Source organism: Myxocyprinus asiaticus, chromosome 1 (assembly GCF_019703515.2).
Source record: "Myxocyprinus asiaticus isolate MX2 ecotype Aquarium Trade chromosome 1, UBuf_Myxa_2, whole genome shotgun sequence".
NCBI lineage: Eukaryota > Metazoa > Chordata > Actinopteri > Cypriniformes > Catostomidae > Myxocyprinus > Myxocyprinus asiaticus.
In genome coordinates this window covers 41774526-41800438 of record NC_059344.1, presented here as the reverse complement: position 1 = coordinate 41800438, position 25913 = coordinate 41774526, and the positions used below count along the sequence as shown (strand labels likewise).

The 25913-nt window shown below is 39.6% G+C and overlaps 1 protein-coding gene across 2 annotated transcripts in view; it reads left to right on the top strand.

Moving 5' to 3' along the window:
* Positions 1 to 25913, top strand: part of LOC127446520 (cadherin-8-like) — a 151689-nt gene that overhangs the window by 90908 nt on the left and 34868 nt on the right. For both annotated transcript variants that reach the window (XR_007898218.1, XM_051707508.1), the window contains exons 4-7: positions 16889 to 17008; positions 19363 to 19530; positions 19678 to 19865; positions 24132 to 24379. Coding sequence is in view for 1 of the 2 variants with exons in the window: in XM_051707508.1 (XP_051563468.1) it covers positions 16889 to 17008; positions 19363 to 19530; positions 19678 to 19865; positions 24132 to 24379 (724 nt within the window). In the remaining variant the exon portion in view is untranslated. The remainder of the gene's footprint in view (positions 1 to 16888; positions 17009 to 19362; positions 19531 to 19677; positions 19866 to 24131; positions 24380 to 25913) is intronic.

Genomic DNA, 25913 nt, shown 5'->3' with positions numbered 1-25913 from the left:
TTTCCTGCAGATAGGAAATTATCTCGGAAAAAAGCTATGACATCCAGCCAAAAAAAAAAAAAACTTCAAAAACTGTTGAAGCTTGGAATATTGGCATTATCTTCTTTTCAGTTATATAATACCTTAGTTTTTACAATAAAATATTTGACAGTAGTATGGGCAAAATTGTTCACATGTATGTGTGTGTTTTTGTGTGTTGTGTAAACATATCACTCAGGAATGTTGTCACAAAGGATATAACTCAGTAACAAAAATATCTGGAGTCAAAAGTTTTCTTTAGGAGAGGTTTTGTATGTTGGCTTCAAACATTTATTTCAAAACCCTCTTAAAATAGATTTTGTTTATTTTTTATTTTTTTTATGTGTAAATGTATTCTTAGGACAAGGGTATTTAGCATGAAAGTCTAGTCAGTGCATGTCACATTTTTATAGGTGCAGATGTGTTTGTTAAATTTTTGTTGTTTCATTAATCGTTTTGCGCTTCATTAATTTAAAAAATTTGTTGAAATGCCTATAATAAGCAGGTCAATGCAAACTTAGTTTTAAAGAGAGGTGAAGATTTTGTTTTGGTGGTAGGTTGACCGGGGATCATGTCCCGCCTAATGTTCACATAAAACCTATACTTGGTTTAATTGCAGGTTCCAGTGTGACAACTTACCCCGTTAAGTGCGACAGCAAGTTGTCACAAATGGTCTGCGTGTGGATTCATTGAACTATATATTTTTGTTCCTTGGCAATAATGTTGGAAATTTTCTATATATATATATATATAATATATTTTTTTTTTTTTTTTTTTTTTTGTAGCCAACACATTAGGGTATGTGGCTATGCAGAAATTGACCTTCAAGTGTTAGTCTACTGTACCCTGAGACATATTATCAGGAGTAAAAAGTGTGACAGCTAGTCCTGGTCTCCCCTATGCTTGTGTGTGTGTGTGTGTGTGGGTGTGTGCGTGCATGTGCGTGTGTGCGCATGTGTGTGCATTTATAATTTACAGTATCTGTGAATTAACTCTTCAGATCAAATTTCAGCATGTGTGTGGGAGACTGTCTTACAGGACCAGCAGCCTGTAGAGGAAAGCTGAGATTTCAGTGAATGCTTGAATGTTCTAATCTACACTCTTGCCGTTGGCACTGCTTATTTATATCTGATACAACGCCTGGCCGCTTTCTCACAGACGGCCCTCTGTTCAAAATCTCCTTCATCTATTAATTATGCAAGAGACAGTGTGTGGATATTTAATGTTGCGTCAGGCCTTTTTCTTTCACTCCTCACCCTAAGACCTCATTTCATCATGCTATATAACTGTGCTTCTATCACTACTTTTCTGTGTTTTCCTCTCTCTCTCTCTCTCTCTCTCTCTCTCTCTCTCTCTCTCTCTCTATGCACGTTATTAAGCAGTGGCACAGAAGCAGTGTGCACTCTCCATAGGCATTCAATGTTTCCCTCCCAAATTAAAAGCGCTGATTACATCCTGTGGGCAATGTGTTTTTATTTGGTATTTATTGTCCTTTTATTTGTCTATATTCCAATGAGTGGCAGTATACGGAGTAAACACAAAACCGCAAAGAAACATGTGATCGAGCCAACTCATAGTGCCATTACCAATGTGCTTCTCTATTGAAGGACACCCAGAGCTCAAATGCCTTTATGCTGCTTGGGCTAACCGGCATGATGTGTTTGGAAAAGGTGTTTATTCTCACGTGAGAAAAGGTCTTCATGAAAGGTCTTCTTGCTGGTGTCACCCCACAGAAGATTCATGGTGCCTGCCTGGGTTGGGGGGACATAAATGTGAGGGAAACACATTCATCACTGTGGTGGAGATCTGAGTATTCGAGGGGCATCCAGTCATGGTTCAGAATAAAAAGGCAGTCATAAAATTCTGCACTGCCAGGTCATTTGAAAAAGAAACAGATAAGATGGAGAGAAATGGTTCTCACAGGGGACCGGTACATTAAAGCAGGCTTGTGCTCCTCTGAACATCTCCTGCACATACGAGGAGCGCTACCATCTCCCCCCGTCCATCCTAGAATAGCCAAACATTAACTTTTTCAACAAGTTTTGATGGCGAGAACATTGCATGCTTCCCCGTTTCCCGGTATTATTTAAGAATCCACATTTTATAGAGCATCATCCAGATTTCCCTTTTTATAGGCCTGTCGCAAAAACTTTTTTTTTCATCTTCAACAAAACTGTGTTTGGCTCTTACAGAAGCTGCAGTCTCACATCAGGTCTGCAATCTAATTGGAAGTTTCTATATCAAAGAGATACCCCTTTTAATTGCCTCACTTGATGAGATGCTTAAGAAACACTTTATTTTCTTTCCACTTTTTGTCCCCCTTTCATTTTCCATCATTTATTTTAACAAATCTCACTAAGTGTAAGCATGTGCAGGTGTGTATGTTGGTGTATATGAGGAAATGTGTGTTTCTTTTGATGAATTGCTTGAACCAGGAGCCCTTCTTATGGCCGACTGAAACATTTACTCACCAGTCACGTTCACCAGTTTTGGTTTTACCTTTCAGAAGCTCTCAGCAAATGTGTTAACCCTTCTCACTCAGGCCATTTTGTCTGATGCCAGAGGGTTGGTTTGTGTGGTTCCCTTTTGACTCATACTACATGCAAGGGTGTAGCTCAAGCCATCACTGCATCCACATAGTGTGCAGTTGTCATGTCAGAGGTGGCACCGTTACTGTGAAATGAGATCAATGCCTTTGCAACACTCAGTTCACTCCCACATCCACCCAGCCCCTTTGACTGTGATTCTTTTCATCGTTGTCTGACTTTTCTTCTTGCTCAGTGATAGTTAGATGTCAACTGTGATGGTCCCACCATGCTTACAGAAAGTCAGGCACAGCATTGATTTATTCCTCACATTCACACCACACACAAACACACACACACACACACACACACACACACACACACACACACACACACACACACAAACACACACATATAAACTTGTTTTTATATCATCGTGGGGACTCTCCATAGACTTCCATGCATTTTATGGATTTTATACAGATCTAACGATAAATTCTATCCCCTAACCCTATCCCTACACCTATCCCTAAACCTAACCCCCACAGAAACATTTTTGCATTTTTTCATTTTCAAAAAAACATTGTTTAGTATGTTTAATAAGCCATTTCCCTCATAGATGATCTCAGGTTTTACTATCCTTGTGGGGACCAAACAAACATGTACACACACACACACACACATACACACACACACACACACACACTTCCACCTGCTCAGTGCTGCCTTTTATCGCCTATCCTTTCCACTTTTCACTTTTTCTGGTGAGGGGGAGCAAACTTAGCCAGTGTCCTCTGTGATGATCACAATCACTTCAATGTGTCATTGATTCTCCTGAGTGCTTCAATACTTTTCTTACTCTAGACACGGCCAAAAGTGGAGCTCTTCAAAACATGCAGTTACTTCTCACTCTCAGAAATGTTTTTATTTACTCATCTTTCTGTCATTTGCTTCTTTTTTAAGTGAAAATGAAATAGAACAAAACATAACTCAATCCCATTCAGCCTGGCAGATTTGCAGTGTGCTGTGGTGGATTTTGTGTGGTTTGACAGCACATACCACTATTTTGATAGATGTCTCATTCATTATAGTTTCAATCCAGCTAGATCAACTTGAATTTTATTTGACTTATCACAAAAAGTGATTGGAAGTTGAGAAAATGATCCACCCTCATCCTCTTGACTTATTGTCCCTCTTAAGTATAACGTATATCTTACCCTTTCTTTTTTCATTTAAACTGTCTAGGGAACAATTAAATATGTGAAGTGTAGCAATTTGTCTGGAAATTACTTGACAGCATCCTCCACAATTCCAGTACACATTTCCTAAGAACTAATTAAAATGAATAGTTGACATGCCACTTCAAAATGGCAGTATATGTCAAAGCCATCAACGCCAAGAAAAGGACACCCTTAATTGTTTTGTTCCTGTGGTTCTTGTAACCAACTTGTCAAGGACTGCACTCAAGCATCTATGTTACAGAAGTATTTTTTTCTCTCACTCTCTTTCTTTGCCTCAAATGCCTTTCACAAACACATACTTTACAACCCTTACTGCCCCACTGCCATATCAACTCAACTATCAAGTGTTGGTTGTCTTGCTGTCTCATCAAAGGCCATTAATTGTGGCACCAATGTGATGGTCACTTACACCACATCAGCCTCGGGACTCTTTTCCATCATTGGGTCCTGGGAGCAGATTGCAAACATTGACAACAATATCAGTAGAGTCTCCCATGTCCTCCTCACTGGTTATTTAAAGGGATAATTCACCTCAAATTAAAAACGGTATGTCTATTTGCACCCCGGTGTAAATAGCATCTGCCACACATGGCAGCTATTTGCACCCTAAAAGACTGGTGAAACCACAGAAATATATGACAAACTAACCAAAAGATGTTGCTGCAGTGGTGTGGGGTGTAAAGATGGTGTGTGATTGTGAACCGTTGTCCTATTGACTGCGGTTCGAATCTGTGTTTTGTCCCACTCTTTTTCCCATCTGATTTCCTGTTTCCACTCTTAATATTTCCTTTAATACTACTTAAAATTATTTATAAAAATGAATATAAATGTTGATTTCATCACAGTGATTTGGTCACAGTGAATGTCGGGGAGTGCAGAGAAGGGTTTGATCCAGAGGCGGGGTCTGTTGATTGCACTCGTTCCCGTGTGAAACCATGGTTACTGTAGTAAAACCAAGTAATTTTTTTCTAAGGTAAAGTTAAGGTTAGGTTTAGGGTTAGGGGTTTAATGTAGTTTGTCAGTGGGACTCTAAATAAACACAATAAACACACTGCAGTGATGTCCATACTGTATGTTAGTATTTAAATATGGGTGCAAATAGTATCTGACACTATGTGCACCAGGGTGCAATTAGTATCTAACATTATTTGCACCAGGGTTGGGGTGCACATTTTTTTGCCAATATTTGTACTGGGTGTAATTATCATATATCATTGTTTGCACCAGGGTGCACATAGCATCTGCCAATTAAAAAAAAAAATATGTCATTATTTACTCTATAATTAACTCATTATTTAGGAGATGCTAATGGTCTAATCTGAATGGTCAGTCTAAGTCACCATTCACATTCATAAAAAAAGAGAATGTGAGGCTAACATTCTGCCAAAAATCTCCTGTTGTGTTCCACAGAAGAAAGTAAGTCATACAGGTTTTCATCAACATGATGGTGAGTAAATTATGACATCATGTTTATTTTGGGTAAACTATCCCTCTAACTATCAACTTTCCTTTAGCTGTTGTGGCTAGTTGAGCAGTAAACAGAAGTCAATTCCCCTTTCCAAAAGCCACCGTTTTGTGGCAGATCATGAATGTGATGGAACAGCTGTTATGAGGACAGTTCAGGTGGACAGGGTGCTGATGGGACTACTTTATTATTTATAGTCTTCCTCACTGAGCCTCTGAGCAACATTCATGTCCCTTGATAAACAACACAGAGGAAACACCCTTTTCAATTATACCTCCAGCTGTAAATCATGCCGGAATGTGTGGCGCCATAAAATTACTCCCTTCCTTATGACAGGCAGGGAAGCACACACCTTGATATCCTTCTCCTGCTGAAAGCTTTTAGTATTTGCCGTAAATGCCCACCTGTATTGACAAAGAGACAAGCTTTGCTGTTATGAGTGCAAATTGGCCGCAATCCTGTAGGTTTCAGCGTACTCTAGTGGACATGACTTGCCTGATGTACTGTGATTCACAGTTCTAAACCTAGCCTATTATCCCTGCTGGTTGGTTTAGGCTGCAATTTGGGGAGAATGATGGCTCTTTGATGAGAGCCTTTACAAGGCTGGTAATACATCTCTGACCAATGCATTTCAGTCATGAGGGTCAGCTTGACTGCCATCATTCCAGCAGGTAGTATGGGTTATTTTAACACTCACATTCTATTGCAGGTCAAACTGACACCTTGTCCCAGCACGCTGTCTGAATGACAGACTTCTGCTTTAAATGCTCACACGCTTATTTGAGTGTGTGCTCTGTTACTACTTTTACATTGAAATGCACAATTAATCAAATTTAAACTATAATATGTCCTAGTGTGATTGACTATTAATCAGCAAAAGGCTGCAGTCTTTTTCTGAATGAACTGTGTGCTTTAGTTTCCGCTCATACACTGGAAACTCCATAGACATTGAGAATCATACATGCTGTATTAGGTGACAAAGCAGAGCACTAATCCTCTGTGAAACGTGCAGCACATGCAGACTATATAGTTATATAATTAAATCACTGCATTTGCACTTTAACGATCACACAGGGCCACATAGCCATCTGTTTATCTGAACTTGTGAAGCTATTGTTAAAAACACAAATCAAAATAAAAACTCATGTCAAAATGAAAGCTAGTTGCCTGAAATTAAAGTGATTGCAACAGAAATATATCACAACTGTAGTAAAATGTAATATTCACTGTAGTAATATTAATAATAATAAATAATGTTTAATAAATAATAATAATAATAATAATAATAATAATAATAATAATAATCATTATAATTAAGCAATATATCACAAGCAAGAGTGTGCTGAATAATTTTTGATTGTTGAAAATTAATTGTTCTATTTTAACTTGTTAAAAGTTTTTAAAAATGTAATTGTTCTATTTTCACTTGTTAAAATAATTAATTTGTGTCGGTCTGCGGGAGGGGGAGAGCGGTAAGGCTCGTCACCTGGCTCATAATTATCTCTAACACCTGTCTCTCATTATAGTGATGGCAGAGGGAGACTTAAAAGGCACGCCAGAGCATCAGAGAGGTGGAGAGAGTGACCTACAAGCACAGAGAGTGCTTTACTTTGTTATATTTGTCTGTTCCGATGGTTACCGTTGATTGTGTGTGAAGCTGACAATTAAAAAGACTGACCTTGAATGTGCTTCGCTGTCTCCTGACTCCTCCATTGCCCCGAACTAAGAACTTGTTACAGTGGTGCCGAGAACCCGGCTTTGGAGGAGAGCGCTGTGAGTCCTCACCGCTGGGCGAAGTCTTCAAGACCCTCACCAGCATCCAGCAGTCACAACACCATGCCCTAATGGAGGTTTGCCGGGAGCAGGAACAACGTTTTCAAGTCCTGCTCCAGGCACAAGCGGAGAACCGGCAGGTGCTCTGGAACTTGATCGCCAGGGAGGGGGCTGGCGCTGCGACCTCCTCGAAGCCCATCCCACCGGTGGCCCTCACGAAAATGGGGCCAAACGACGATACGGAGGCCTTCCTTGACCTCTTTGAAAAAACCGCGGAGGTTTGGAGGTGGCCTCCCGATCAGTGGGTGGCCCGCCTGTTGCCCCTGCTCTGGGGAGGTGCAGCTGGTGGCACAACAACTCCCCGCCGCCAGCCTCCTGGACTACAGTCACCTGAAAAAGGCCATCCAGCAACGGGTCGTTCAGACACCGGAGCAGAGTCGGCAGTTCTTCCACTCGTTGAGCTTTGGGAAGGACGGCCGCCCGTTTGCTTTTGCGCAGCAGCTCCGTGACACCTGCCGGAAATGGCTGCTGGTGGGGGGAACCCGCGGTGTCGGGGAAGTGGTCAATCTGGTGGTACTGGAGCAGTTCGTCTCCCAACTTCCCCGAGGCATGTCCGAGTGGGTCCAGTGCCACCGCCCGGCATCGTTGGAGGGAGCCGTCCAGTTGGCAGAGGACTACATGGCGGTGTTCCCAGGAGACGGTGAAGCAGGCTCTTCTTTCTCTTCTCTCTCTTCTCTCTCTCCACCCCCTGTGCCTCATGTTCTCTCCCCTCCCCCCCATTCTCCTCACTCTCGCCTAGTTCTGGCTCTGCGGAGGTGGGGAGGCCTGCCCAGACCCCGCCCCCGGTCCAGAGGACCCTTTGAGGTCACACGACGAGTCGGAGATCTCGATTATGAGGCTAGGCGAACGGATAGGGGAGGGGCACATCAAATCTACCACCTCAACCTCCTCAAACAATGGAGGGAGGTGGTACCTGTAGCCTTGGCGGCGGTAGTTCTGGAGAGGGCGGAGCTCGGGCCGGAGGTATTTCCCAAATCAAGTTCATTCACCCCGGTCCCTTGCGGAGACCACCTCTCACTGTCGCAGCTTACAGAGATTTCCAGGTTGCAAGCAAAATTCGCAGATGTGTTTTCACCCCTACCCGGTCGCACGAACCTCATAGAGAACCATATCGAGACCACCCCGGGGGTGGTGGTTCATAGCCGCCCCTATCATCTTCCTGAACACAAGAAAAAGATCATTCAGGAAGAATTAGGGGCAATGCTCAAAATGGGTGTAATACAAGAGTTGCAAAGCGATTGGGCCAGCCCGGTAGTTCTGGCACCAAAGAGTGACGGCTCTTTCCGCTTCTGTATCGACTACCGGAAAGTGAACGCGGTGTCCAAATTTGACGCTTATCCACTGCTGCGAATTGATGAATTACTCGATTCGGTTGGGCATAGCACAATTTTACTCGATGCTGGACTTAACAAAGGGTTAACTCCAATATCCCGAGAAAAGACGGCATATGCTGCCGCATATCTGGATGACATCATCATTTACAGTAATGATTGGCAGCGGCAAATGAAACATCTGAGGGCTGTCCTGAGAACGCTGAGACAGGTGGGACTCACGGCCAATCCGAAGAAGTGTGCAATTGGGCAGGTGGAAGTTAGGTATCTGGGGTTCCACTTGCATCACGGGCAGGTGCGTCCACAGGTTAATAAAACTGCAGCGATCGCATCCTGTCCGGCGCCCAAGACCAAAGAGGGGGTAAGGCAGTTTTTGGGGCTGGCTGGCTACTACTGAAGGTTTGTGCCTAGTTATTCTGATGTCACCAGCCCGCTGACTGACCTTACTAAAAAGGGGACTCCCGATCCGATCCAGTGGACAGAGTCGTGCCAACAGGCCTTCCTTAAGGTAAAATCTGCACTGTGTGGGGGGCCGCTTTTACATGCACCTGACTTCTCTCTACCCTTTATTTTGCAGACTGATGCATCTGACAGGGGGCTGGGAGCAGTGGTCTCGTAGGGGGTGGGGGGCGGGAGGAATGGCCAGTGCTGTTTATTAGTTGCAAGCTCTCCTTCAGGGAGACAAAATATAGTATTGAGTACTATAGGATTGAAGGAGTGTCTTGCGATTAAGTGAGCTGTTCTGACCCTCTGCTACTACCTGCTGGGGTGGGCCTTTGCCCTCTGTTCTGATCCCGCTCCTCTGCAGTGGTTCCACCGCATGAAGGATACTAATGCTCAGATCACCCATTGGTATCTGGCTCTCCAGCCCTTTAAGTTCAAGGTGATCCACAGACTGGGGGCGCAGATGGTTGTGGCTGACTTTCTCTACAGGGATGGGGGGAGGAGTGGGCAGGCCGGATGTTTCCCCAGCCTGAGTCAGCAGTGGGGGCATGTGGCATGGGGGGCGTGGTCATGTGTCAGTCTGCGGGAGAGGGAGAGCGGTAAGGCTCGTCACCTGACTCATAATTATCTCTAACACCTGTCTCTCATTATAGTAATGGCGGAGGGAGACTTAAAAGGCACGCCAGAGCATCAGAGAGGTGGAGAGAGTGACCTACAAGCACAGACAGCCACGAGTGCTTTTCTTTGTTTATTATTTAGTCTGTTCTGACGGTTACCGTCGATTTTGTGTGAAGCTGACAATTAAAAAGACTGACTTTGAATCTGCTTCGCTGTCTCCTGACTCCTCCATTGCCCCGAACTAAGAACTTGTTACAATTATATTATATTATATTATATTATTATTGTATTATTATATTATGTTATACTTAGTATGAAGAATGTATTAGGTGCTAAAAATGCTTCAGATGGCACATTTGTGTTCCTAAAGTTACAACTGATTCCATCCCAGCTTCCACAGTTTGGGCAAATGACATCATTAAACAGCTTCCGGCAGGAAGATGATTGATGCCATAATGGTATACCCATTTCTTCCAGGCATGGCTCCTGCCTAGCTTAGATGCACACCAAAAACAAGTCTATTTAGACCATAGAACCAAGAATTTTAACCCAAATCTTTTTGCCATGCATTGGTTTGAAATTGCAGAAACTGTAAAGTCTTTCTGTGAATATGGGAAGAGTCTGGAATGAAATATATACTATTTAAATCTCAAAACCCCTGCCTGGGCTCTTGCCAACTTTATCAGATTCAGTAACTGCACGGCTGACTAAATGTGTCTATGTCACTCTTAGAATCACACCTTTGTTCTTTTTCCGTCCGCTGGTCTTTCCAATGGTATTCTACCATGTTATAGGAATGATTGACTTTAATTCCAGTGCTCTTTAGAGTTCTTCCATTCCTTTTTTTTTTTTTTTTGGAATATTTCTTACTGTAAGTTTATTTGCATTTTTCTTTGGCTAGGATAGCAATATACACACTGTTATGTCACTAAGAGTGAGTAAGACCCCAGTTCATTCCTAACAGGGATTAGGATTTATACATGCTGGTTTTGGCACCCATACATAACAATTTATTCAACAATTCCTTTAATTTGCAATGCACACCTTGTTTAAAATTCAGAATATTCAGTCAAAGCTAAGGCCCAGACAGTGATGTATTTATGTGTGCTCTGAGCTATATCAATTAAAGACCACAACATTTAGAGGCCTTCACTTACTAGAATGAAATGGCCTGACAAGTATAATATAATTTTCCTACCTCAAAATGATTTACACCATTTGGGAACTGCTGGCACAGAGTGTGATCATGCTAAAACTACAATGGATATGCCGGTAGATAATGATGCCACCACAGGCAAAACCACGGAGAAGCACAGCATGGCCCAGGGCTATAGGAGCAAATGCACTGAGATGTAAACAGCATGGAAGTGGCCTTGCCTGGGGACATGCGGTGGCCTGCTCAGGGTAATGATTTCCCCATATACCTCAGTGCCTTCATGAATATATATGAAAACATAGTTACGCAAGGGAAGGGAAGCCTGTGTCAGAGCTCACATTGAATGGATACCAATCAAACAGAGGAAGCTGGAGTTTCAGGAGAGCCTGTCCTCCCAAATCCCTGCCATTATACAGCTGACAATACTGCACTTCAGTGTTTATCCACCACCCACCCCAGCCTCAGTTTGTAAGGAGGTTTGGTATTGATTTTCTTTCACTGAATCCATGTATGCAGTAAGTACAAAGCGCAGTTTCCCTTTATTTTTTCATTAGGTTCAGTGCCCCAGTGTAGTGTTTCAAGCATGGAGTTGACATTTCTCAAGACACAAATACGATTTTTATGGCTGTTCTGTTTGAGATCCCCCCAAACAACTCCCATGTCTGGAAAAGCAATGAAGCACCCTTGATTTCCCAAATGTGATGGAAAGAATGTCACAATATTTAGATTAATGGGTGGCAGAATTGTATAAAGCAAGCTAAGTATCATGCCCCAACAACTCGGTCAATATGGTCAAAATTATTTTTGAAGTTTGTCAAGGACCCTTATAAGTTTTCTTCACTCTTGTCTTTTATGACATCATGACAGTTCTACAACCATTGGATGCAGCTAGAAACAATATACATAAAGGAAAAGCTTACCCCAAAATGATAATTATGTCATCATTTACTCACCCTCACATTGTTCCATACCTGATTTTCTTTCTTCAGTGAAACATAAAATAGTTTACTTTCACTTTCATTGTATCTTTTTTCAAGTGAATTATCCCTTTAAAGTAAGTTTCCAGAAGTGTTCACCATCCACGGGTGTAGTCAACCAGTACCCATGGAACTCGGACTTCACTTTGCAATACGTTGCAAAGATATGCTAATCTGTACTGATTTTGAGCTCTACCAACGAAAAGCTCCTCTAATCCCTCATTCTTTTTATCAGAGGTGGAGAGGCAAATTTCACTTCTGCACAAGAGGGCGAAAGGAGCTATTTCATGGCTCACTGACTCCACTGTTTGCTTGTTTTTAGAATACAACTATGCAGTAATTCGGAATTTAGCATACAAATGCACTAGATTTGAGTACTAGAGTCACAGATGAATTTAGAACCAAGAAGGATTGGCTTATATGTGTCTGCATATATTAACAAAAAATGCATTACATGATATGCATTATAGATATGATTATGTTACATGTAGACATAATATGGTACATATACTGTAGATACAGTATGTTACATGCATAATAGATAAAGGATAACATAATGTCTGATGCAACATAATGACTTAATGCAAACACACAAAAAAGATGGTAAACCGTGAAATAAGCATAATAGATTTGCATATCATGTAACATTAAGATTTATTGCACCAATAATTAAAGATGAAAAGATGAAATGTTGTGTGCAGGCAGATAAGAATGAAATGAAATGAAAACGAAAACTATCCATTAGTAGCGTGTAAAGGCAGACGATAATGTTGTGGATATACATGGGATGTGGTAACCATAAGTTCCCTATTCATTTTGGGATAGGGAGAGAGGCACCAGACGGCTAGACGAAGGCGCCTCCGCTTGTCAAGCTTGTTCACGAGAATTAAATAGAAATTTCATGCAGGACTTTTTGCAGCACACACCTCTTTTTGTGGTTGTCGCGTGTCATTGAGCGGTCACAGGGGACTGTAATCAACTGGTTAGTTCCCTTCAGGACAGTCTGAAATATCTCCCTATTCACAGTGGCATTCACTATAAAGAGAAAAAATTAACTAGTAATTGTTTTTGTTCACTGCCAAAGTCTGCCCACCAATCACATCTATTTAAGCCGAGAAATAAGACATTTTATGGAGAAACAAAAGCAATATTAACGTATCGTAATTGGGGAAGAAGGCAACAACAATGAATTTACTTTGGTCAAATGGATGCAAACAGTTTTGAATAAAGACACAGAATGCCGAATTCAGCAGCATTATCTAATGTTGGTTGTAGGTTTATCTTTAGGGTGAACTCTTAATTTCAAAATGTGCTTTCTTTCCCTCCAATCTTGTGTGCTCCGCTCTGGGTCTGTTGGGAGAAGGTTTGTGTAATATGAGATGGGTATTAACATAATAATAGTAAAACCTGTACACACACACACACACACACACACACACACACACACACACACACACACACACACACTATTCCACCCCTGCAGTGGTAACAGATTAAAGAATGTACTATGCACCTGTTCAGATGGTATAGTTGATGTTTCCCCTTTAGGTTTTTCAGCTTCTGTCCAGTACATACAGTAGTAGTAAGAGGTAGAGACAGTGGCTTTATCAAGCAGCTCTCAGCACTCCACAAGTCACTAGAATTTTCTTTATTAATCTCTTTGCCTCTAAGGCAGCTTTGAGAGGAAACCCTGAGTAAATAAAGAAAAATATTCCAGCCCTAGACAAAGACAAATCGATTGCTTTTATCTAAACATGAATCAGCTGTCTAACTCAAAGGCAGCCACAGACTACCTCCCCATGGCTATGTAGAGGTAGTGATCTTATACTGTTAGCAGTGTTTTTAATTGAGATAAGGAAATTATTTTTGCCATCAACACGCACATGCATGGCGAAAACACAAACAAAAACCAATGAAGCTTGTGAACAGCATTCTGTTGTAAATAAACCGAGCTGCACTTCCAGTTATATTGTGTCAGTTCTAGTGTGAACATGCCAACGCACTTACTTCATGGAAGAGGCTGTTTGTACTCGGTCCTCTCATGAACGCGCATTGGAGAGCGACTGGAAGTAAAGAATTATAGTGAAAAGGACATAAATATTGATATTTTTTCTCACGCAAAGTGATCTCACTTTAGAAGACATACATTTAACCACTGGAGTTGAATGGATTACTCTTACTATGACTGCCCGTGCATTTTGTAGCTTTAAAGTGCTAAAAACCATCCACTTACATTGTATGGACCTACAGAGCTGAGATATTCTTCTAAAAATCTTTGTTTGTGTTCTGCTGAAAAAAGAAAGTCACACACATCTGAGATGGCATGAGTAAATTATCAGATCATTTTCATTTTTTGGGTGAACTATTCAATTAAGTCAGGTAGGAATGAACAAATGAGAATGCATCCAATTGGCAACAATTTCTTCCAAATTTTAAACCAGAATTTGGATTCAAAGTACAATGGTGTCACTGTTGTTTACATTTGTTTATTTTGTTTTTTGCTGTCGAAGCCAGGATGGGTTACCTGGAGGTGTGAAAAAGCTTATGAGGAAGAAAAAAAAAAAAATTACAGTCAGTAATCTTTGTGAAAGCCTGTGGTGGAGGTACAGAGCCAAATTCACGCTGAAGAGCATGAAAACATTGAAACATTCCCACATGTTCCTCACTGCAGTTCTGAAGTAAGAGCTTCACTTGTGTTGTTTTTTGGAGAAGTGGGGATGTAATTCCCACACTGGTATAGGCTGGTTTATACTGGTTAGTGCTGGTCAATCAGCCCAAATTTTTCTTGTAATGCTGGTTATCTAGCTAAGTATTGCTAGTCAAAAAGCCTTGGTAATGTAATACTGTGCAGCAGTGTTTCCCAACCACTGTGCCGCGGCACACTAGTGTGCCATGAAAGATTGTCAGGTGTGCCGTGGAAAATTATAAAATTCCACAAAATAAATGCATGAAAAAAATAAATCAGGGATCCAAACTCCTCACCTTTTGGAGAAATTTGCTGTTTTGAAACCATAATCGGTCACTTTTGTGATTGTGAAGAGCAATGATTAATGTGCAAAAGTGACTGATATTTATAAGAGTCTGACTCTTTCACATGACTCGCGTCAGCGCTGCAGAATACATTGAAGTCTATGAAGTGATGCCACTTTACACCAAAGTGATTTCACACACGTTTTTGCTTCACCAATAATGTCATTGAGAGTACTGAGCAATAAGAAATATTTAAAAACTGTCCAAATTTGTGGAGACATTTTATGTCTCATAATTACTTTTAATTAAATATTACCTTATCATTTACGAATATCAGAGACCCCAGTTATTGAACTAATTTAAATTCACCAAAAAAACGCTTAGACCTAAACATAAATGAGTCCTTTTGTTACTTTCTGCTATCAAAGCAACTGCAAGCTTTTTTTTCTCTCTTCCAAATACATGTTTTCAATGTTTATTGTGCACACCTCCCACTTTTTTACATGGCAAACTCGTAAAATTGCCCCTCTGTGATGCTTTCTGCAACTCTTGTCATGTGGAGGGCAATGCGGCGCTTGACGCTGGTGTTGAACGGAGCGTTGATGCCTCGACTCAACTCATATGAAATGTGTTTTACAATGAAGAAAGAACATTACTGAAACTCAAAATTATTATTATTTGTCTATTATCATGGTCTTTTCTGATAAAAGCCATGCTCAGCAGTTTAAATAGGCTACTGTAGGAAAATGATACCGTAGATCTTCTTTGTGTTTATAATTCTTGTACTGAAGTCAGTAGATTTGTGGCCATGCAAGTTTTAATGAAGGAGAAGGTAAGGACGTTATCAAAACTCTATTATTAGACTATTATTGTTGTCTTTTTGGATGAAAAATAATGCTCAGACAGAAGGAAGACTATAGATCTGCTTTGTTCTTTTAATGCTTAAACACTATAAAGTCTCTTGGTAGATTTCGGTCATGAATGACTCAAAATGATTCACTGACTCACTCATAGCACATAAGACGCTCATTTGTCACCACCTAGTGACATTTCCAGAAGGGGTCACTGAACTAATCAGTTAATAAAATTGAACAAATTTGTGAAACAGAAGCAAGCCTCACCAAAATACTCTTTATTTTGCAGCTAATTCTTCACAATTGTAAACTTGAATCACTAAAATAGCTGGAATTGGTGCTTTTAGCTTATTCTTTAAAAACAATATCCCCAGAAAAAATGTTCATGGACCAGTGATTGTCTTACCTTTTTTGCCCCTCATGAGTTTGCATCCCTGTAATTTGTTGTGGCATTGCAAGAACAAATCTACAAATTAGAAAAGAAGCAAATTTGTTGTTTTTTCATTACCCATTTAGCGCTCTTGCCACTTGTGACCTCACACAGCTTAGCCTATCTATGTGACTTGTTTGTTTGTTTGTTTGTTTGTTTGTTTGTTTGTTTTTTTGCATAGCCGAATTTCAAACATTACAAGTAAACATGCTACTAAGATGGACAGAAAACATGGACAAGTTCGTAAAGTGTGCCATGGCAGAAAAAAGGTTGGGAAACACTGCTGTACAGTACCAGCACACCAGCCTCCTGTGATGTGGACCAGCTTTTAAAACATAACCCATGCTGGTGACTTTTTTAGCAGGGTGAATCAAACTGTGTACATCCCAGTCTTTATAGTGGACACTTTTTCTGCTGTTTCTGACAGCTCCAGATACCTGTAGAACAGGCACACATGCTGGACAGATGCTTATCAAGCTGTCAGAGTGCTGTGGAATATGTTTTACAAACAATTACCACACCATCTGCACTGTCAGTGAGCTGTTTAACATTAGTGTCTCAGTTTCTTTTCTCTCTTTCTCTCCCCCACTCTCACTTTTCATGTTGCCCTCTCTGTTTTCTTATGTTCCTTCTGTCTTCTCAATTCATTCAATCCATGGGTTAATGAAGAGGTGGTTAAAGAGCAGCATGGATTTTTTGTTTGTCTGACTTCCTTCATTTTGATCTTGTTGAGTCCTGGAGCTATAATGTTTTTGCATCGTGGAAGTCTCATAGCTTGAGCAAGCACTTGCGCACATCTCAACTACAAAACACACTTTTATGAGTTTATTCCAGAGAAGCTCTCACACCATGGCCAGAGGTATTATTGAGACACTGGAAGAGTACAATATTTGTTCTCAAAGAAAACAAATTCAAAACATGGGCATAATAATGTGGTGGAATGGAACTATGGAACTAAGGGATTTATTTGTTCATTCCCAGTCATTTTTGATTATTGAAGTTTTTGTTTTTTTCTCCTCTGCTCAGGTGCATCAGTCACGAGAGTTACTGCAACCGATGCAGATGATCCGGTATATGGAAACAGTGCCAAACTGGTCTACAGCATTTTGGAAGGCCAGCCTTATTTCTCCATTGACCAGTCCACTGGTAAGTTAGTTACATAAAATAAATAAATAAATAAATAAATAAATAAAAACTCTCGGTGTCCAGATGGTCCTTATTATTATACTTACACATTGCTTAGAATAGGTTTAAGAATAATGCCCCTACATGTGCCAAGAAGCATTTTAGTTGATAAATAATTTATTATTATCATCATTGTTATTGGAGATAGCAAATACATTTTAGAGAACGACTAAATAAACAAGTACTTTTACTGACACATGCAGATGCTGATTTTCTTATATAATGGTGCACAAATCAGTTTGCACCTTCTTGATTTAAATGACAGGGCTATCTTTGAATTCCATCTGCATTCTGCTCCCTTTTCAACCTTGACTTTGCTTTTCCATAATTGCATTTTCAGCTGACTTGTTAACAGTGTGTCTGTAAGCAACATGATTAAATAATGGTGAAATCACATTAATAAGCAATGAGATGGAAATGAACAGCACGTAATTTGGAAAAACATCAGACAATAAACAAAGACCTGTATCTGTCCAAATTGCATGTGCATATTAAATGAACAGACTTTAAAAAATATTATTTATTTTTTTTAATTTTTTTTATGAGAACACCTCGTCTGCTTTATAACCCCGTGCATTTCAATCAATCACTGTCAGCGTTTTTTGAGAATGCAAATGGTCGAGAGAAAGTGTGAAAGCCCAAATTAAGGTGAGGTGTGCATGGTTTACATAAATACTGAACACATGCAGATGGCTTATTCAAGTAAGCCAGATGATGTAATGAATGTTAATGAAAAATAAGAGGTAAAAGGGAAAACAACTATTAGAAACCATTCGACACTTCCAACACCTCGCAGAAAATGAGACACATTTGATAAATAAGAAAGCATTATGCTCCAATTCATTACTTGTTTAATGGCTGGCAATTTTTTTTTTTTTTTTAAATAAATAAATAATGGGAAAGTCTTCAAATACCTATGGAAATTAATGTTTGTCTCGCCTCCTTTCTCTGATCATCAATTCATTTGAATTGTTAATCATACCTCAGGATGAGAATTGAACAAGGGTTGAAGGCTGGTTGAAAGATGACAAAGTGTTGACAGCGTGTGTAAAAGCATCAGAATTAATGCTTCACATAGCACACATAGCCATATCAAGGACTAGGGCGGTCTACATTTACAAGATCTTATAGACAGTGAGAGAAATTCACCTCTAAAAATGCACCTTCTTAGTTCACTAAAATGAGCATGGTCATTTGGCCTAATTCAAAGACCATAATCTCCATGACAGAACAAGAAACAAGGACATGTCTAGGAGACAACGCACTGTTAATTATTCATAATAGAACGCAACTTGGCCCTAGAACACACTTTTCTTTCTTTCTGTAGAATGTCTTGTTTCTTGAGTTTTATTATCTGCCAATCTGTAAAATGTACTTACTTTTTAAGAATTATATTTATTTACAAAAAAAAAAAAAAATAAAATGTATTATTATGTTAGATTAAATGTCTATGAATATTATCAGTTGTCCTGGTCACTGAAGAATGCTTTATAGATCTTATTCTGTAGCGTGTGTTTATATTTTTCTGTTTATTGAAGGTGCTCCAAATGACTTTATCATGGAAGTGATTTGTCAGAATTTAACCTCATCACACACCATAACATAATATGAATAATAATTAAATAAATAAACATGTTACACATATTTTTTAATTCAGACAGTTTGCATTTTATTTGTTTAGACTGCAGGTTCCCCTTGTATTTCCCCTTGTAAGGGTTTTATATTTTTTTATGGTGGAGTCAATGGCATTGTGTCCACTATTAAAGATTATATGAGACAGACAGCATTACTCACTCATAATTCAAATGACTCCAGGTGTGGGGACAAGTCATCAGCAAACAAACAGGCTAATTTGGGAATTAGCACAGGCAATGATGGGACACACTAAGCTGGACAGGGTGTCAAGAACAAGGGAAGTGCTGTGATCAGACACCAAACGGATGATTTTAGCATCAGATTTTAAATTTGAAGGAATATATGTTCATTTCATAAAATATATTTTTTTATATCCTGCGGTGTGACATGCTAAACATGCAACCATTTTTAAAATTATATTAAAATGATTGTGCATGCATGCTTCTTGGACCTTATATTAACTCAAGAGAATATATGGGAAATTACTTTTAAAAGTAATTTTAAGAATTAATTTACCACACCACAGGACCTACAGGACCTATCCAACCCATCCATCCATCTATTGACATGAAACAAAGCACATAAAAATAAATAATTGAGACATTTTCTCAATATTTGCTTTTGTTGGTTTGTTCTGAACAATATTTCTTCATTATAGTTATATGTTGTCATTATTTCAGCAATCATTAGGGTGGCACTGGCAGGGATGGATCGTGAGATGAGGGAAGAGTATCTTGTTGTCATTCAAGCAAAGGATATGGGAGGCCACATGGGTGGGTTGTCAGGGACCACCACTGTGACAGTCACTCTTACTGATATCAACGATAATCCACCAAAGTTCACAAAGGGTAAGAGGCACACCCTTTTACAAGATACAAAAAATTACATTTAGCAACTTTAATGTAATATTTTAATCTCTTTGTTCTTCTCTTTGATGCTACTCGTCACCTGATAGATCAGCTCTTACATTTTCGTGTACTTGTTCATCTCTAAAGGCTCTTATGAGTTCAACATTCCTGAGGATCTTGGCATTGGTAGGCCTGGAGGAAGAGTAAAAGCGAACGACAGAGACATCGGGGAAAATGCAAAATCAACTTACAGCATCTTAGGTGGAGACGAAAGGGATGTCTTTGAGATTGTCACTGATGCTCAGACTCAGGAGGGAATCCTCAGACTCAAGAAGGTAAGACCAAAAAGCAGGCTTAATGTGCCACAGGGACTCTCGAGCAGTTGTAAACTGTCAGTTATAGGATTGTCACTGTGCTTTGTATGATGGAAAATATGAAAAGTGGCTCATTACCAGTGACAAATGACTGCTAATTTTGCAAAGACAGAACCTCTCAGTGTGTATTACATGTACCCTCTCTCTGTCTGCAATAGAGTGCTTTTTAAACAGCATTTCTTAGAGACACAAACTTTTATTTAGCAAAGCTACACTTAAATGCCCTGTGCACCGAGAAATGGAAATAAAACTTCAGTGCAGGTGTTCTGAGATTTGAGAACTACTGTAACTGTAAACCCCTTGACTTGGTTGTGTTCAGTTCTCAGCCCTTGTGTAGCGGTGTATATTTGCATATGGAATGGCCATTGTATGCAAATGAAGAACCCTTCACAGTGGATGAGAGGACAATGAAGCCCTTTTATCTTCCAGGGACATCTACAGTGCAAATGTGCAGCAACAATGCTGCACAAACAATGTGACCAAAATATGGAACATTTTGCATGGGTTACAAGTCCTCAATTGTCTCTTAATAAATTATATAATAAACAACATAGCATTCATTCAAATGCTGATGGAGCTGTGCATATGATGTGACAACATGTGTTGTGTGAGAATTGGTTTGGAGGACATTTTTGGGCATGATGTCCATGAAGAATTTTACCAGTTGTGTGGTTTACATAATCTGCTTTATATAACTGTGCCATACAACATCCAATGCAATTCCAGTTCTCCCTAATCTATTTCCAATTTCCATGTGTGCATTATCAAATTAATATGGCCTCTCAAATAGCAGGCAGAGATGAAGAATCAAAACAAGAAAGAAAGAAAGATTCAGAGGCAGAGAGAGAAATAAATATAAAAATAAAAAAAGTCATTGGGTTTGTCCCTGGTCTCTCACAGCTGAATGTGTAATGGCATGCCTGTTATTCTCCGTCTTCTCATCCCATAGCACTTGGCCTGGAATCTGTTGTCTGCATTGCTAATAGCATGATGGATGGCAATGCATGAGAAAAACAGGCAATAAACTCCCCCGCTAAGCTCTATACCTCCAGACAGTGTTGGGGTTCAGGAGAGCAAAAAAAAAGCTTGAAAAGCACACAACCCTTATTTTTCCTAAATGTTTATACCTGCCACTGTGCACAGACACACATTTTCTCCATGCGCTGGGACCAAGCCAGCATGCGGCAACTATCATCTGCAGCAGGTCGACCGATGAAGCCTTCACCAACAATTAAAATTTAGTTTAACTGCTTATAAATATTGAATGGGCATGGCCAAAGAGCCTTTGTTGCCAGGTTAAATATATTGATCTGAGTGAGATGCCACTGGCTCAGACAGAAAAGATACTGCTTTGTTGTAAAGGGATGCACACTTTCATCTCCCCCTGCCTCCTTAGGTTGTTATAGTGGTGTTGGAGAGGGATGCTGTACTTTCCCCACTGCTGATTTTTTGTTGGCTCTAAATGTGCCCTGTTTACACACTAACTCACATCATGCTGGGGAGGGGAGGGGGTTGAGGGTAAGCTTGGGGCTCTGAAATAGAAATCCAAAGCATGTTCCCGCATCAACTCCAGGCTGAAACTGGTGGGTGAAAGTCAGTCACAGCTATCCAGTTTAGTGTGCATTCAATGGACACATGAAAGTGCAAATTGCATCCTCTGTAAATGATGGAGGTCAAGTAATAGCCGTAGTCATATTAAGACCATTTTGCACAATGAGTGCCAAAAGAGAGACCCAGAGGGATGCATAAAAGGCTTTTGTGTTGTAAAGAGTCAAATGGCATGCATGATGATCAAAAGAAGGAGGTGTTGGCATGACATTTTTAGATGGATCAGATTTGCAGTGTCTGAAATTAGAGGAATTGTTTCAGTCTTGCCAATATGCAAAGCTGAACTTTAATGATGGCCTCTGGAAAGTGAATTGAATTACAATATGCTGGTAACATTTCTAGTATACTGCTGAAAGAGAGGAGTTTTCTTTCTTTCTTTTTTCTTTCTTTCTTTCTTTCTTTTTTTCAATTTATTTGGAGCATGCATGCCACTGCTGCACTGCAGCTCTTCCAAGATAAGCTAGTTTAATGTGACCATGTTTCAAAATGTTCTCAAAAAACATGCTGCTAAAAAAATACCCTTCAAAAAGATTGGAGTTGGAGCTCTAATTTCACACAGAAACAATTGCCCATATGAGGACACAAATGCCTTAAAATTGGTCTCTACCTGTGAACCATTAAAACAGCAAGCACAATTTCTAGATACAAAACTCTGCTGTTAAAGGGTCCTTATTTAAGTTATAAATCTGATGACAGGGAAAACTAATGGGTATTCCATTACAATATGGAAAGGTGTTAAAAAGTCATTACAAAATAAGAAAGCACATTTGGAATTTGTCTAAAATCATAACAGATGCAAAGCGGAAATTAATTGCATGTTGCAGTAAAGATGTTTAGTTGGCATTTTAAGCAATGTGATGGTGGTAAAATTATGCTGTGGCACTGTATTTCCAAACTTGGTATTTCATCAGCAAGCCTGGGTATCCCTGTAAAATGGGGAAGAATTAGATAATTGAAATACTGCAGTTGAACCTGTTTCAGTTGGTCATTGCTGTATAAGTTACTGTAGCTCTTTAAAATATTAATGTGGGCATATTATTACTATTATTATTATTATTATTAATGTTTTTAAATGTATTATTATTTTTATTATTATTATTTCTTATATTTGTTAAGAATAAGTTTGAGTGCTTTAAAATAAAAATGTCACAGAGAAGAAAATTTCAGTCTAGGCTGTGTAATACAGTGAAATTATAGAAGTGGGTCTAAATACTTTTACACAGAGCATTGTTTCCTCTTGTTTTTTCTCCTCTCAGTCTCTCTCAGCATGATGGTAGTGGTAAGGGGGGATAAAATGAAATAAATTCCTCCCAAAAGCTTCCTGGACTGCAGCAGATAGAGGTACATTGACTGTTCTCATGCGGGTGCCCTGCTGTCAGCCGCTCTGACTTCAACGCTCGCTGAAAGAGGAACTCCAGCTGCTCTTCTCTCCCAGCTGGGGCTGCTCTCTGCCCAGCTCCAGTGTCCGCCTGACCTCCCATATGGGACAGGGGATTTTTATTTTAAACATAATCACTCACTGTGAATTCTTCATTGTACCACTTCTCCTATTTCCTAGAGCCAGTTTCTTTTCAGCTTTCCCAAAGTGATTAAATCTACTTTAGTTTTGTCAATACAAGCTGGTTATAGAGCAAAGGGGTGACCTGAGTCCATTTTTCTAGTAAAACATTTGAAGACTGAGAGAAAAAAGCATTTGGAAATACAGTGGTATCAGTCTTGTATGTTCATGTAGAAAGTAAAAACCATAATTTTTACTTGATGGGAATAGTGAGAGAGGAACTGAGAGGAACATAAAACTGTGTCAAGATCTCTTCACTGTAGCAAATACAAGTTACACAGGTGGGCTGAGCTCTTTTGACCCAACTACAGGGCCTTTCCTCATTCACAGAAATCACAAATATTTATCCTGGAGTGCAAATTATTCCCAAATTATATTTTATCTGCTGCTTCAATAATATCACACCATTGGATAGTTGCCTCAGAAAATGCATTAATGTTAAAGTTATGGTATTGTGGGCAAGGATTGATTTTGTTTTCAAACAAAACAAACATACAAATGATTTTTTTCATGATTTCTTAACAATTTGCAACACAGTCCTTTCCATTAGATTAGCCTCATTTAAATCCCAAACACATGCTGTCTCCGCCACAAATGAATAACACATCCCACACTCCAGGTGAAAGTGTGTGTAACAGTAGTGTCGTGGAGAGGAAGAGAGGAGGCGCTTGGAGAGGAGAGATGAGGCTACTTTAAGTCCTTTAATAATAAACGCTGGAGTGGAATAAAACAATAAAGCTTAACATCACAATACACCATTAAACGTAACACTTCAAGGACTGACAAAGGAATGTACAAAACAGGAGGGTATTTATACAAACAAGGGCAGATGATGGAATGGTTATTGCTACTAAAGTTTAATTTGGTTTTCCCTGTCGTTGGGCTTACAGAAGTTTAAATCTTAACTGTTGTACACTGTAAGGTGGGAGGAAGATGTGTAAGGTGCAATTATAGCCAGACCTGTAGGCCCAGCAAACTTAGTCTGCTAAAATCAGGAAAATGTTTGTCTTTGTTCTTGTGCCCATTAATAATACAAATCTCTCTTTGTCTGTGTCTCCTAGCCTCTGGACTTTGAGAGCAAAAAATTCTACAATCTAACAGTGGTGGCTACCAACATACGTGCCGATTCAGTAACAGGTGGACCCTACATGGACCAGGCCACGGTCAAAATCGTTGTTGAGGATGCAGACGAACCACCGGTTTTCACAAAGACCACTTATCTCTTCGATGTGCACGAAAATGCTGCAATCAACACATTTATAGGAGCAGTTACGGCAAGGGACCAGGATGCCCCACACAGCCAAGTCAGGTAAGGGCAATGATTTCCAACACATTTGACCTTGACGGGAGATGTCTTTATTTTGTTGTCATCCTTGCCGAACATATGCCAAAAACTTCTTTATTAGATCAAGAATAGATCAAGCTCAAGCTTCTGCATGGATTTAATATCCAAGTGCTTCTTCACAAATGCATCCTACCTGCCATTATGTGCTGCTGATGAAATTGCCTGTGAGGTGCATTTGCATTCAAACTAAATGGAGCTCTCACCTCCACAGAATTGGTTGTACTGGGAGAGAGGGAGAGAGAGAGGACAATCACACAATAAGATTCCTCCCCTTCCTCCCACTGATGTATTTCACTTCCGCGACTTCCTTCTTGAAAAATTACAAGGGCACCTTGAGTATAGGTTATACAGCCAATTTCTCTCAGTACAACCTAGAATTCCATTAATTCTTTAGTGACTTGCGATGTTTCGGGGACAACACTCAACAGGTTGTGTAATTACATGGGGAACTGGGAGCAGGGGAGAAATCAGAGGTTGGGTTTCAGCGGTGCAATAGAATTTATATCATGTGAACGTTCTCATGTGTATTATATATTTATTTATTCAAAACAGAAATCTTATGCCAATTCAATGTTGTCCTACATAGCAAACAAAATAACTGTGTGCAGAAGGCATACTTGTTTGTTTCTCTTTGTATAGATATCTCTTTGGCTGTTGCTACAGATAATAGGTTACTTTGGGGTTATTTTGGATAAAATTACATACGGTTTATTTTAATTTATTAAAAGTTATTTTATTAGAATATTATTTTGATTGGGGATCAAGAATAAATCATTAAAAATATATTCATCTGGTTCACTTGGCTTTGCTGTCCCCAAGTGGGAATGCATTTTTCTTTTTTTTTTTTTTTTTTTTTTTGCGGCTTTGCCTTTCTTAGTTGGAATGCATTTTCCTTCTTGCTGTCAGTCGCATATGTGCACCCTGACATCCAGGCTCTTCATATTGATGCATTGTGTTATCTGGAAGATGAATTACTTTTATCCTGAGGCCTTCCAGTAGATTGTGTTAGGAAAAATATGACAAGGTCCACTTAAGCATTAAGAGATAAATTATCTTTTCTAATGTAATACAAGGATTTTTTGTTCTTTGATATTTTTAGATGTGGTAGCATTCTAAAATGAATTTTGTGCATAAAGTGGTAAAGTTGCATGTCTTCCCATAAGGAGCAAGAGAGTTAAAGAAATTTAAAGGTAAAAGCCACTTTGTAAAAAGGAAACCCAATAAAAAAATAAATAATAATAATAAAAATGACTGACTCTATCTTCTGAGTTGCCCATGTTTAATTTCTTTCCTACATCAAAGAGAAACCAGGTAACCATACCTCGCCACAAATGACAACATTTCTGCTTGAATACAGCTAATTGTGCACATCGGTGTGGCTGTCACATCAATGGCAGAAGCAATCCAGGTGAAATGGGACAAGAATGTTAAAAAAACAATGGTGTAACTGAGGCTTTTAAAAGACTCTGTTAAAATGGAAATGCCAGTTTTAATCACA